The sequence below is a fragment of the Balaenoptera physalus genome (genome assembly GCF_965194825.1).
Source record: "Balaenoptera physalus genome assembly, chromosome: 2".
In the NCBI taxonomy this organism is placed as follows: domain Eukaryota; kingdom Metazoa; phylum Chordata; class Mammalia; order Artiodactyla; family Balaenopteridae; genus Balaenoptera; species Balaenoptera physalus.
Genome location: NC_138883.1, coordinates 138,446,764 through 138,461,796, shown reverse-complemented (window position 1 = coordinate 138,461,796; position 15,033 = coordinate 138,446,764). Strand labels below are relative to the sequence as shown.

The window sequence follows — 15,033 nt, the reverse complement described above, 5'->3', positions numbered from 1 at the left end:
TAACTTTGGCCCAATTTTCAAATTCGGGGAGGAGGGATTTAAACCCTAAACATTTAAAGAAATACTAATGAGTGCTAGATCCTTAATAAAATACCCAAAGCAGCCAGGGACATTTCAGGTACACACTACTGTCAGGAGATGAGGGCTGTGGGTCTAACTACACGCTCTCCACAAGAGGTCCTTCACAAACATGGTTAGGCACACGCTCGGCTGGTTAACCAATACCAAATGAATAATTTTCTTTCAAACTAACTGGACCATGAACTACAATTCACAGAGGTAGGTAGAATGCATTTAACAGTTGTCATCACCACTAGCTTTGGGGTACCCATTTTCCAGGGCATACAATACTACTGTTGTAATCTAAAAAAATTCCTGGAAAATAGGTACCCCAAAGTCAGTGATCCTGACAACTACCAAATGCCTTACATTTTGAGTCAATGCCTTCTACATACATTATTTCATCCGATTCAATAATTCTGAGGTGAGTAGGGTGGGCATTATGCTCCCCATGTTCTAACTGAAAAGAGCAAGATAATACATAGCAGCTAAAAGTTTGAACAGTTACTGTGTGCCAAGCACTGTAGTATACAACTGACATGAATTTTCTCATACATTGGGTACAACCCAATGAACTAAGTACCAGCTATGATCTCCGTTTCACATTTGAGGAGACTGAGGCTTAGAGATGTTTCATACTGTACTGGAGGCCACACACCAGTAACTGCCCAAGCTGGGATTGAGTTCCAGATCTGCCAACTCTAAAGCTCAGTTCTCATTCACTACGCTCTACTGCCAAGGGCTGGAGAGGTTTGTTGACTCACAGAAGGTCACACAGCAAATGATCTGCAGTTAAAATCAGAACAGGTCCTCTGACTTCCTATTCAGAACCCATATGCTATACTGAAATGGTGAATATTTGCTAAGTCTATGATTTATGTAAACTCCTTTGTTAACAGAATGAATATCATAAAACTCTAAGAGCCAAATTGCTACACTTTAGAACCATAAAAAATAATGCAGAGGAAGGGAGAAAAACAAACTACTTCACTTTACAAAACAGGAAACTGTTCTGAGTGAAAATTCGTAACTGCTAAAGTATGTAAACTAATAAAAATAATAAAAATTGAGTTTTTCTAGTAATTTCTTTCTTTTAACTAAATTTTGCTAAAGGCTTCTTCATACATAAAATGTTAAACTGAAAAGCATCTGACATTTTGCTCAAGAAAGCTAAAAAAAAGCATGCTAAAAAAAGCAAGAGTTAAGAAAATCTTCTATGGGGACTTCCCTGGTGGCGCAGTGGTTAAGAATCTGCCTGCCAATGCAGGGGACACGGGTTCGAGCCCTGGTCCGGGAAGATCCCACATGCCATGGAGCAACAAAGCCCGTGCGCCACAACTACTGAGCCTGTGTGCCACAACTACTGAGCCCACGTGCCGCAACTACTGAAGCCCACGCACCTAGAGCCCGTGCTCCGCAACAAGAGAAGCCACCGCAATGAGAAGCCCGCGCACCACCATGAAGAGTAGCCCCCATTCGCCGCAACCAGAGAAAGCCTGCGTGCAGCAACAAAGACCCAATGCAGCCAATAAATAAATAAATAAATAAATTTAAAGAAAAAAAACTCATTTCTACCTTTAAAAAAAAAAAGAAAAAGAAAATCTTCTATGGCAACTCTCTCAAGCCTTGCAATGCTCTTCGAATCTGAAGAGATAATAAATAATTTCCTCATCCTTTGCAACAATCCAAACTAGCTCCTCCAGGGATAAAAACAACACAAAACAATAAACTCCACTGTCTCTTTCTGTGTTTACTAGGTTAGTGCTTTAAAGAAGTCAGGTGCTTACCTCCCCATGTTTTGGTCCTATGAATCTCACTGTTATAAGGGGTGCTTCATGAAACCGACCCCATTTTACCGACATGATTCGATCCCCATGCCAGGAAATGTGTTCTCACAGAAGGAGGGGCTCATGCCGGCAGGGCACAGCCCAGGAGCTCCGAGCTGCCATCAGAGCAACCATTAGAGAAACGGTAAGAGGAAGCCACGGACTGGTTGAGAAAGGGAAGGAGGGAGGGCTGAGGCTGCTTGTTTCCTTAAGACAAGCTTAACTATTTGCATGCTGCCAGTACAGCCAACCACCCTAGTTACGAAGAACACAGGACACGAAAGAGAACAAATTCCCCCTAACACAGTGTGTGTGGACAGTACTTAAGTTGCAAGATGGGAACTCTGGCAAGATTGAGGCCGATTTTTTAACGCTAGAAGTTAAGGAACACATCTATTTAATTAGATGTGCTCATTTTATAAAAAGCAATACATTTATGATGAAAACCTTTTTTAGTGAAGTCACGCCTGTGGGTAAGGCGGCTACTGGTAGTTTTCTGAAGTTTGACTTTTCCTTGTTTAACACCTGCCAAAATGCTTTTTAAACCTGTGTGCTGGGGAAATAGAAACTAACAATATTTAAAGAGAAAACTGCAGGTAACAACTATACTAGGATACTATGAGGGAAAGTGATTTTTTCGTTTTTCTAAACCTACCATTTGAGACAAGTAATTACAATTAAAAAAAAAATCAGAGAACTTTCTGGAAAACTGTGAAGCATGCAGTGATTAAGCAACTGTCACACTGCAGGTCTTTAATCAAAGAAGGAACGAGAGAGATAATGATATTTAATGCTGATTTAAGCCTTTGCAAACACTACTCTACCCTAGTCGGCACCTTTGAAAGGCGGAGGGGTTTAGTTCTTTTTTAGACACACCACAGGAACTGGGAGTTGAAGCTGAATGTCTTGTTACGAAGTCATGGAGTATATTAACAGCTGTGCAGGAGTCTGATCCTTACATCCGAAAATGCCTGCTTCAAGTCAGATTACGAATTTGTCTCAAACATCCCTAACTGTCTCCCTGTTGTTTGCAAAGAGGAAGGCTTAGAAAAAAGAAAATCAGTGTGACAGGATGGTTTAAAGAGGGTCACCCCACTCCCTCTGTGAATGCGGACATTATGCATATTAGTGTTTAAATACTCTGCAGCAAGTAAACTTACTTAAGCAGGAAACAGTACTACCTCTTAAAGATACTAAAAGACAAAAGCAGAAACTGCCCGTCTTCCTGTTATACTTCCTGTTTAGGTTCTCCCTCTTTCAAAAAAAGATTCAAATATTTATCTAACAACTCATGCCAGTTAATGAGAATTCTTAAAAGGACATATAAAGGATGAGTACTCAATTTCCCCCAAATTTCTCATATACTGGCTACAGGTATGAGAATAGATGTATTATATATATAGTGTATACTATGTTATACATGGTATATTATATATTCTATAGAGTGCTTACACTAAATAATATAAAAAACCAGTGCTAGCATTTATAGTAGCATTTTCAACTTTTTAAGCACTATGGAGAACTAACATTATTCGACAGTTAAGGAAAAGACTAGAGCTAGCATCATCACACCAAGAAATTATTCACTTATTTTTGTGTTATCCTTTAGAGAATAAAATACTTCTGAATGGTAAAGCTCTCCTGTGGGTACAATGGCAAATAAAGACAAGGTATTTAATTTTAACATAAAATATATTACTTCACCATTTCCCCTATTTCTTACTATCTTTTGGTACATTGACAAAAGCTGAGCTGTCCTGTGGGGGGATAAAACAACCTTATTTAAAGTGAGCTAGTAACAATGATCAAAGGTGACTCTTAAGCTTCTTAATATATTTGGCTACTGGGGCACCTAAACCCCTGATAATGTGAAAAGGATTGCAATCCAGGGTTACAGATTTGTAACTTTTTGCGGATTTCCATCACTAGAGATAGCACAAGCCCCCAGAGATCAAACCTTGAAGCCAAGAGCCTGAAAGAGGAAGCAATCTCATTGCAAAAGAGTGCTGTCACTTTGACAAAGGAGAAGATGGGAGGTGACAGGTCAGCTGATGCCGTCTTGCCACTGATGACAGGCTGCACTTGTACACAAATTGCCTTCTCTTCTCCTGCCCCTTCTCTTCATCACCCTACTAGCAAACTCCAGTCCTTCGAGGTTATGAAAAAAGTTAAAGGAAAAAGATACTGTGCAGTAACAGTTCACTCTTGTTGAAGAGTGAACATGAAATGAAGAGTTCTACTTGCTAGAAGTCAGATCACAAGATATGATCTAGTCTGTTACCTGAAGCATACTTCTCTGTGCTTCAGTCTGTAAAATAAGGAGGCTGGTGCGAGACTTTTTTAAAGGTCAGGTTCCAGTCTCTAAATTCAGTCTTACATCGTTTCTTTCTTGTCTGTTTGTATTACCTTGTCAATGCGATCAGTGGTGTATTCACTGCTCTGCCCTTAAGTCGGTGGTACTAGGGGGTGTATGGAAAGGGGGATCTCCACTTTATACTGGTCTTCCAATTAAAAGTTTGTTTGAAGAAAAGATTCCACAGTTTAAAAACAAGATAAAAAACAACAGAAACATTTGAAATCATCCAAACAGATCATAAAAATTTTCAAGGTAAAGACTACGTGGCTTTGGTTCTTCCGGGTGCTTGTTAGTACCTAGCAGAATGCTGATTACAGAAGCCACTCAATAACATTTGGCCAAATTATACTGAACTTTCAAGGAGATTTTCTTTTGTTGATGCCAACCAGCGTCCAAGCCAGCAGTGATAAGTAAGATAGATATGGCTCTATTTTAAGCCTTGCTGCCATATGTAGAATAATGATAAGCATTCTGCCCTCTTTAACCTTAATTTTTTTGAATTATAAAACAAGGCTAAACATGAAGTTAACGCTTAAATATGTGACTATTCTAGAAACGATTTGCTAGACTCTTTTTTTTCCTACAAAATTCTGAATTTATTATTCCAAGATTAAGTATCATTTCTATATTTTATACGATTTATTTGTAAAATAATAGTTCACGATTTGCTAGACTTTGCATCTTTTCCAGTTTGTCCATTTTCTGTCCATTCTGCCTTTGGGCAGGAGAAATGAAGAGAAAACACAATTCTGGTGGCAGGTTTTATGGAAAAATTTATCTGAGCGATGAACAAATCTAGTATTTGCTAAAAGAAAGAGATCTTATTTACAAAACTCAGTGAAGTACATTGGCTCTATTTCTACCAGCCCACTTACCTAAGGACCTAAGAAGCTTGTCTGCGTTTGCGCTGGCGGCGGGGGTGTGGGTGGGGTGGTGTGTGCACTTCTACAACGATACCCTTGAGTCCAATGCTTGTTTATTCCCATACTTCTAAGTATGTATGTACCTGTGTATATGTGTATAACACACACATACATATAGTGATTCCTGTGCAAGAACTCCGTAACTGATTTCCTTTTTTTTTTTTCTTCTTACTTTCTTGGAGTTTGGGTGGGTGAATAGAGTGTAGGGGAGTGCGAGGCAGAAAGTTTTTCCCCACTAATATGAAATGGAATCTTTTGGTTTAGCACCAGGAATTGGTATAAGAAAGTTAATGCCTTTTTTATCCCTTTCTTTCTAAAAATACATGAAAAAAATATTAGAAGAGTAGTTATCTCTATGTGGGATTATTACAGGTAATTTTTATTTCCTTATTTTTCCCAGATAAGGTACCTTACTCCTAGAAAAGGGAGATAATATCTACCATACATGGTTGTAGAAAGGATTAAATGAGATTCTCTATGGAAAGTTCTTAGCCTATAGTAAAAACTCAATTGGTGGAATCACCTCTTATTGTTATTTTTCTTGCTGTTAGTTTTCTTCAAATATTAGGCTATTTGAGCCAGCATCTCTGAACTTATATCCACCTGTCCCCATCATTTAATTAGTTTCCTGGTGTGTGCAGGTTGTGCCTGGAGCCTACGGAGGGCCTGCTGAGGTTGTCACACAGCAACGCCCACGAGTACTTACCCTGCTCTTCTTACTGCTGGACATTTTATTCTTGATGTAGCTGAACGTACGACTGACTTTTGTTCCACTCTTCCCTTCAAAATCTTTCTTGGAGGGGCTTTGTGGCAGGAAATTAAAGTTCTCTTCTGTTATACTAAATAGAAAAAAGAAGAGTTTTTGAAAAGATTACAGAAGTTGATTTTTAAAAATTACAACACTCTACATATAATTCTTTGTAACCATCGTTGTCATGTATTATTTTAGCTACAAGTCACAGCCAACTTATATACGCACATGAAAATGGGAAAAGGAATAAGAGGTGGACAGAGGCTGCCGAATGGTCTTATATAATAATATCTATCCGAGAACAGAGCATGCCAGAATGCCCATGTTCTAATGTCAAAGCTTGGCTAAGTTTTCTTACATCACTTATTAGTGTTTTACTAATGGGTTTTTGTGATCTGATGATAGAGTCTAAAGATCAATTATTCATTAATTATTTTATCTGAAATTTTTTAATCTAAGCACCCATTTATAAACTTCTTTGCATTAAATACGTGTTTGAAAAGAAACCCGTATATGTGATGCAAACCAAGGAATTTTTATGACTGAATGAATATCCAAGTTCCCTAACAGGAGAGATCACACCTCTTTTTCAGTCCTCTGGCACACTGGACAATCAATACGTGAATTCAGCTATGCACAATTTTAGGCAGGCAAAACAGTAGGCAAAACTGACACCTAGTGTAGAAAGGTCCATTCTAGGAGTTTCACAGAGATCCAGATGTACTGACCTACTTGTTTAGTCCTAACAAGTCCTGTATTCTAAGTTCATCCATGATGGGCATGTCTGGACCCTAGGAAATTCACAGAGGTTGATTTCCTCAAAGAATGCTGGGCCCTTGTACACATAATGATTTGTATACCTATACAATTATGTACAGTTGTATACATAATCTATTATATAGAAATCTATTCAAACTACTTTTCCTAGGTGTTCTCGAACAGTTATGTTAGAAGTTTTCCATAGAAAGTAGTGTTTGCCTCAAGGGCCTCTGTGAGAGGGCAGACAGGCAGAACCACAAGGGTCCTATTCAGTAGCTAAAGTCTATTTATATATAAAATATTGTTTACAATATAAGGCAGTCTGTTACAAAGATAAAGGGGAAAGGGTGTGAAAATCACCACTGTAGAAAGAACAAAGAATAGGTAAAATATGACAGAAGTGCAAAGAAGAGCACTCACGTTGAGAGAGCGCTGGATCACTGAGTCACAACTGATGCCTTTGTGAAAAGGAAGGCAACTTAAAAAACACAGTGGGGCAGCAGTCAGAACCCCATTTATGCTTAAATTAGAATATTTACTCCCATAAGCTTGAAAAGAGGAATACAAAAATAAACAATGAGTCAAAATAGCAGTCTTTTGCCTGCTGTCAAGTAAAGAACCAATTCACTTACTTGGACAGAGGTGTGTACCATATCAATGCATACAGAAGAAAATAGCTTTAAAGCTTAAAATGGCTAAGAAGGCAGCAATACTGCATGAACACGAACACATACACACAAATTATGAAACAAAATGTTCTTAAGACTTAGGAATTATAAATTCCCATAAGCAAAGAGTGCAAAGTTCATAAAGTTAAATATAAGTGTATCCTTATGTGAATAAATGCAAACAATAATCTTTATTATTCAGATGGTGTAAAGAATAAAGGTGGGAAACTATTCAAGACGTTAATTAAAAAGGATATAGCCTTCAATAAAAAAACATTTCTAACCATTATTCCAAATTTATCAGTCAAGGAAGTAAGATTCCAATGAGCTCAATTAACTTAGTTTGCCTAAATGCCGTGAGACATTTCGGATTTCCTTTATTTCATCTTGGGAAAAGGAGTAACAAAATAAATATATAGTACCTCTCAGTCAGATTAGCATTGGTGTTGTGGAAGGGCCGTGAATCTAGAAAACAAGAACGGCAGAATAAAAGTTAGAACAAAAGGATTTTACCTGGATAACAGATAAAATGTTTAGCGTTTTTACGACTGACACAGATAAAGCAAAAATAGCCTTTGAAAGCCAGTGTGGGATGTCTTCTCCTCATGAGGGTTTGGAAGAAGGAAAAATTAAAAATGAAACCCTCAAATCAGAACTGGAAAATTGGCAGCAATGGGGAGTGAATTTCCCATGTGGAAAAAAATTTTAATCCAGGATTCAAGTAACCAAACAAACCCCAAATCAACTTAAAAAAAAAAAAAAGCTCAAATGCACGTTTAATTCCTGTTCTTGTGAAGGTACAGAGTCCATAGGCCATCTTTCTGAGATGATGTCAGAGGAGGAATATACAAAAGGAAATTAAATGTCATCCTGTATGCTGTTAATTTTGCTTTCATATATTTCTATGCTAAAAGTCTAGCTAATATAGGTCTGATATTTTCTTAAGCATTCCTAGAAATGGATTAGTGAACAGGAAAGAGCATCAGAGCTAGCCTATAAGGTCTAGGCCCTGCCACTAATTTGGGGTGAGATCTCTGGATTTCATTTCTTCATCTATGAAATAAAGAAGATAAAACAGATGCTAAGGTTCTTTCCAGGCTGATACTGATCGAATGAGTAGGGCAGATACATTTTTCCTCCTCCCACAACTATCAGACCGTAAACTAAAATGGGTCATTAAATCTAAGGCTAGGTCAGATAGGACAATAAGTAGAACAAATATAGAAGGAACAATACCATCATTTTACCTATGACATGTTAATCAAGGTTGAGCTACTTTAGGACTTAGATGAGAGAAAGGCCGCAATCACACAATGATAAATGGTTTCCAAGGTTTTAGGAGATCAGGTATAGAAACACTTCCGGTGTATGATTCCAGGTAGACAAAGGTTGCTCTGTATAACTATTTTTATAATGTGGACAAAACACACCCTTTCTCCTTGAGGTTACTTTGAGTAAAACTTTAATTTGAAAGAGATTTGAAAATGTTCCACTACCAGATTACCAGCATTTGGAACTCTTAAAAACTCCAAATTGTTCCAGATTCTGAACAGAAATGCAAAGTTGAAGTTATTACTAACATACAGCCAACAGGTGGAAATAATGCATGAGAAACTTAAAAATGAATTCTAAGTCTTCAGAAGATTGCTTTCTATAGTTTTTCCTTTTACTTATTTGGGGTTCTTCTTCTATTTCAGTTATAATGCATGGTAACAATAGCCAGAAGAAAGAGAAAGATGAAGAGTAAGAATAAGATCTGGGATCTATCTTCCAGTTCTGCATGACCTAGGTGTGAAACCATCAGCATTTTAACCTCAGAATGCCTTAATTTACTTAAACAAAAATCAAGAGTATGGTTTAGATTTGGGGGCTTTAAAATTTTTTCCACTCAAGGAGCCCTGAATGATATAAGCAGCATTAAATTCTCTCAGGCTGCCAGGATTCTGTTGTACACTTTATCAATTACCTAGTAAGTTACCACCCTAGTGATATGAACAAAGTAAAAATAAAACCCATAAAGACAAACACCAACCAGCAGAGAGCATGGCCAAGAATAAGCTCCCAGAAGGTCTCTCTCAAATAAACTAAAAACAAATACGTGATTTGAATACTGGGAGAATCTATGACTCCTATAAGGATTTCCAACTTTTTTGCTGCTGAAAAGTATTTTAATTCATTTACTATGACCTCTGAGATGTGGTTCTGAAAACAGTGATTAACCCACCAATGTTTCTAAAATCAATGCCCCTGAAATTCCTAAAGTGCCATCAACTTTTCAGGGCATCTAAGAATATGATATAACCAATGTTACTTCCATGATATAATTGTAGACAGAAGCAAAGAAATCTGTCATTGAAGTTAGCCTATGAAGTACTGTTGCATGTAAATAGCATATTTCAACTAGACCTTTATTTAAAAGGCATGAAATAACCTGCAGACCTAATATAACAACATTCCAGGACTGGAACTACTGGATGGACACAGTCAATATTTTTTAAAGTATGTTCCTTGGATGTTACACATCATCATGAACATACTGTAGTTACCTAGTTAGTAAGTTTGGGAAACACGGCATACTGAACGTTGCCTTGGAAATTCACAATGTACACATTAGCCTTTGAAACTGGCTTAAAACAGAGTTTCCTAAATTTATATGGCCAAGAACCAACCCTTTCTTTTTCTTCCTTTTCCCCCTTCCCCATAATTCTCACTGTATTTTTGAGTTTAAGGAACACATTCTGAGGAATGCTGGATATTTGATTCAAAGGTTTCGTCAAGCTTCTATATTTTTATGATTACATCAGGTTGGATTAACTGAGTAACCAGTGCTGATTAACTGAATAACCAGTCATAATTTTACTAGTGGTAGAAGAAATACTACTGGGACCTTAGTTTTTTTTTTTTTTTTTTGCTGTGCTGACCTGTTTCCCAGCATATTACAAATACTTTGAGATGAAACAACTTTGAGAAGTTCTGAACACTCAAAGTTGCAGATGGATTTTCACAACTTCCCTCCTATGACAACTGGTATAGACTGAATATCTTGTGTGCCTAAACCAAATGCCTTTTAATTGTGAGAAAATATTGAGCATATAAGACCTTCATTTGTGCATAAGCCACTTTCCTTTAAGAACAATGCAAAAATGTCTCCCTGAGCTTGATATTGCTTAAATATTAAATTTTAATATTAAATAATTATTTAAATATTGCTAAAACTTAGGATCAGCAAATGGTAGGGAATTAGGATGCTTAATCATATGGATATTGTAATTGCCTGAGACTCATATGAGTTATATGAAATGAAAACAATTCATTATTTAACTTTATACTAGAAGTAGTTTTTCCATTAAAAATAGTAATCCTGGAATCATCTAGAAATCCTGCACAATTGAAAACAGTGATTTTCATGGGGGTGGGGGGGTTTCATTTCCTCTCCAAACTTACTAAAACTGATACCTTATAAAGTTTTTAAACTAGGTTATTATCAAGTAACAATATAATAATCTGAAACCTACAGTGTAGTAAAAGGATTGAAAAATAAAAGTTCAAAAGGAGAAAAGGTAGGGAAACAAATATCTAACTTCCACCCAATAATCCATGTGGTTTAATCTCAAAGAAAAGGTATTCTTAAATAAATGGTCTGGGGGAGTTCCCTGGTGGCCCAGTGGTTAGGATTCCAGGCTTTCACTGCCACGGCCCGGGTTCAATCCCTGGTTGGGGAACTGAGATGCCACAAGCCGTGCAGCACGGCCAAAAAAACTCCAAAAACAAACAAAAAACTGGCAAAGATAAAAAAAAAAAAAGAAATGGTCTGAAAGGTGAGAAGAAAAAAGTTTAACATTAGTTTTTAAGTATCACAAGTGGACATCTAGGCATCTGTCCCACGAGACAAAAAAAGCAAAATAATGAAAATGAAATTTACATGATCAAATGGAAAGTTTTGTGAAATTACTACTCAGCATTACAAAAGGTACAAGGTGGGATGGGAAGCCCTTATGCCTTTGAAGGTATCTCTGTTCTGAGAGGGTGTCTCAGGCCCTGGAATCAGGTCACTGGATCAGTCAAGCACTGGTAGTGCAGAGACGACAAAAACGTTGTTGTTTTATCCAAATTAATTTTCAAAGCAAAGCATGAAGATGAATGATTTAGAAATGACGACATGCAAGGGGAGAAAAGTCCCCAAATTTCTCAGTACCAAGCCTATAGCATTTTCAGCACTGGTCAGACACTGGAGCACAGCCACTGGACCCCAAAGTTGCTTACTTACTATGCAACTCCTCCTCCTCATCACTGGAATAAGAAGAGCCAAGAGAAAAGAGAGTTTTAGACTTAAGGAGGAGCGGAGAGATGCTGACGGAGAAGGAGATCCGCCTTGTTGGCTGCATCTGCTGCTGGGCTGAGGAGTGGGTGGACAGAAGACGTTAGAGCATGCAGATCATACCAGAACAGAGTGAAAGGCACCTCAGACCCACAGTGCCGAGAATGATGTCACTGGCCTGGATGATTCCAGGAGAGGCTGTCTAGGTGGACAACGTAATGTTTTCACATTTTCATCCTTATTTCTGAATATGCAGAATTCTAATGCAGCTTAAGAAAATTCATCCAACAAATAGATACTTGTTACATTATGAAAACAAGAAGTATATTACTTTTCACAGTCATCATTTACAGCTGGAGTTTTTTTCCTTCAAAGTAAGGAAATGCCTGTAGTGGTGGTGTTCCTCAGGATCCCGTACTTGGCTCTCTTCCCCCTCACCCCAAACCCCCTCATTCACTGTCTCCCCTTCGAGTACAATCTGCATGTGATACAGTGGTGACTCCACAACTTTCTATTTTCAAGCCAGGTCTCTCCTTTGAATTCACACCTCATTCATCTCACTGCCCACCTGTGGGTGGATATCCCACAGCAGCTCAAACTGAACAAGTACATATATCAACTTACCCCCTTCCTCCTGACCTGTTCCTCCTCCTTTATTCCTTCCTTTGGTGAGTGGTACCTAACATCTAACTAATTATCCAGAACACAAACCTGGGTACCATCCTTGAATCCTTTTATCACATCACTCAGTCCTTTTGATTTTGCCTTCTAGAATTCTCTGAACATCAACTTTTCCCCTACTGCCAGTGCTCTATGGCCTGGTTCAGGCCACCATCTACTCTCACCAGAATCCTGCAATAGCCTTCTACTGATCTACCAGTCTCTCCTCCCCAACACTTTCTTCAGTGTGGTCTCTCTGAAGTGCGTGAATCAATTAATTAATCGATTTAATCAACTTAAATCACTCCATTGCCCTCAGACAAGAAGCCCAAATTCCTCAGTCTAGCTTTCCACATACTAGTTCACCCAGCGAATTCCTAGACTCCTCTTGGTCTCGACTCTGGTATCACTTCTCCCCAGTAAGCCTTCTCTGGTCCCTCAAGTCGGAGGCTCCTAAACACCCAACGTTTCTTTCAATTGCTGCATTTATCATCTTCTGTTACACTCAACTGTTCTCATGTCCATCAGCTTAAGTGTGGTGAGAAAAGGAACCGTGTCTGGAAGTTCATCCCTCTCCTTCTACTGTCTAGCCTGGTGCCTAGCAAAGAGTAGGTACTCAAATATTTATTGACTAAATAAACAAATTAATAAATGAATTTCCTTTTGTCAGGCTTTCTGGAAGCTCAATAACCTAAATAAAATGAAGGACAAAGCCCTGTATCTACCCAACACAAAAGCCACTCCACACCCCAGATAAATGCTAAGTGATGACAGACTGCAGGGTGCAGCCACTGCTCGTAACAGAGATCATCTGGCACAAATTCACGTACACTGGCTTTTTAGGCAGTGATGGTCTAGTACAAAAGTAAGATACAATTTTAATGTGTGTTCTAAAGTATTTCCAAATGTAAAGCAAATTTAGGAAATGAAAAAGAGCTCTCTTATTACCCCAAATCTAAAAGTATCCCCTTCTTTTGTCACACGATCATGGATCATAAAGAGAAACCTACTTGTATGAATAAGGAGTATCTTCAACATATATGGAAAGAATATGTTCTGTTAACACAGGGATTCAATTTTATAACATACTCAACTTTAATGACTATGTAAATATTCCAGCCTTGCAATATAATCAAAAAGACCAATATAAAAAGTCTATTTTCCTGACTGAATTTTTGTTCTGACAAATTTGTCAAATGTTATCTTCTCCAAACAGAACTACCCTAAGAAAATAAATGTATTCCAATAAAGTCTCATCCCACTGTCCAGTTAGAGAGAGAAACTAAGCACAGAAAGTAAAGATAAAATATCCTCATTAGCATCGATGCCTAACTTTCTATACGCCCACCCTGATCTTTGGTCGCATGGATCATTTAGCTTTGAAGATCTGGTGCATTTTATATATGTAAATGCCACACTTCAAGTTCTTAAGACCCACTTAGCTTTCGTAGTCTAATGCAAGCTATACAATTACAAGCTAGTGTTGCCATCAAAACATGCATAAGGAACTTGGTCAATTCACACACCATGAGTGAAGGTCTGAGAATGATTCCAAGGACAAGTGCCATTTGTGAACACCATTCTTTGTGATAAGAAACCCTGAAAAATGAAGGGCAAAATGAAATCTCATTAAGAAGCCCAGGAGGTTAAATTGTCTAATGGGTATCATTCTCTTTTTAATATCACCACCACTAACATGCTTAGCAGGGATACAACCAAACAGTTTACTGCTTCTAAGCATGTTCTGGGTGCAAGCAGTGAAAAGTTAAAAAATACAGTCTTGTTAAGGGATTGTCTGCAAAAATAAAGCTTGTTTTTAAGCTCTACCGAGAAACCATCTGAGTCTCCTGGCAAGCTGGAAGTCTCCACTCAACCCTATGTTGGGAACACATTTCCTGGAGCGGTTCCTCTGAGGGCAGCCCTCCCCGGCATTTTCCCACATGATACAGGCAGCATCAGTGCTATTCTGATTCCCTAAAAAGATGAGCCGGCAAGATGCCTCTGTCATGTTCCCCCCACCAAGACAGCAAATGGAAGACACGGGCTAGGACAGCCTTCCTGCCCATTACGGTTCCTAAATCAGCTGTTGCCCATCTACTTTCCACCCCAGAAAATGACACAGAAATATTTTAGTCATCGCCTTTATTTGGTATTGTCCTCTACATCAATGAATTTTTGAAACAGATTCCAGTTTGGGAATAATGCTGAGTTTGTCTGTTTTTCTAATCTGGCCAGTGACCCAATGATGGGATATTCCAGACAACAGCTCGGTGGACACACGTTTTCAGAAATGCTCAAATGGTAACAGCTATGAAAGGTTGTGGGAGAAGCAGCTAATTTCCTTCAAGGTAGAAGCTAGAACACAAGTAATAGCTGGGAAGTAGTGAGATAAGGCTGAGTTTAGAAAGTATTTTGTCCCTAGACAAGCACACTCGTAAGACACAGCCACTTAAAGAAAATGAGGGACCACGTTCTAGTTTCTTCATCATTGCTTAGACTCTGGTCAGAGAAAAACGGACCCCGGCACTGCCTGGACACTGTGAACTCATCCCATAAAGATAACAAATGCTTATCATAAGCCGGGAAACACGCTAATGTGAATTTTAAATAAATTCAACTTAAGCCCTATCATATTATTCGCCCTGTTTAATAGTTCAAGGACCCAAGGTCACAAAGCCATTAAGTGTGCTTACAATAAGGCATTAGTTAAAA

At 38.2% G+C, this 15,033-nt stretch overlaps 1 protein-coding gene across 14 annotated transcripts in view; it reads right to left on the bottom strand.

Moving 5' to 3' along the window:
- Positions 1–15,033, bottom strand: part of AKAP13 (A-kinase anchoring protein 13) — a 342,407-nt gene that overhangs the window by 50,773 nt on the left and 276,601 nt on the right. For 8 of the 14 annotated variants that reach the window (XM_082449034.1, XM_082449035.1, XM_082449032.1 and 5 more), the window contains 3 exons: positions 11,611–11,739; positions 7,766–7,808; positions 5,872–6,004 (listed from right to left, as the gene is read on the bottom strand). In XM_082449034.1, the coding sequence (XP_082305160.1) occupies positions 5,872–6,004; positions 7,766–7,808; positions 11,611–11,739 (305 nt within the window). The remainder of the gene's footprint in view (positions 1–5,871; positions 6,005–7,765; positions 7,809–11,610; positions 11,740–15,033) is intronic. The other 6 variants (XM_082449027.1, XM_082449028.1, XM_082449029.1 and 3 more) reach the window with 1 other exon arrangement.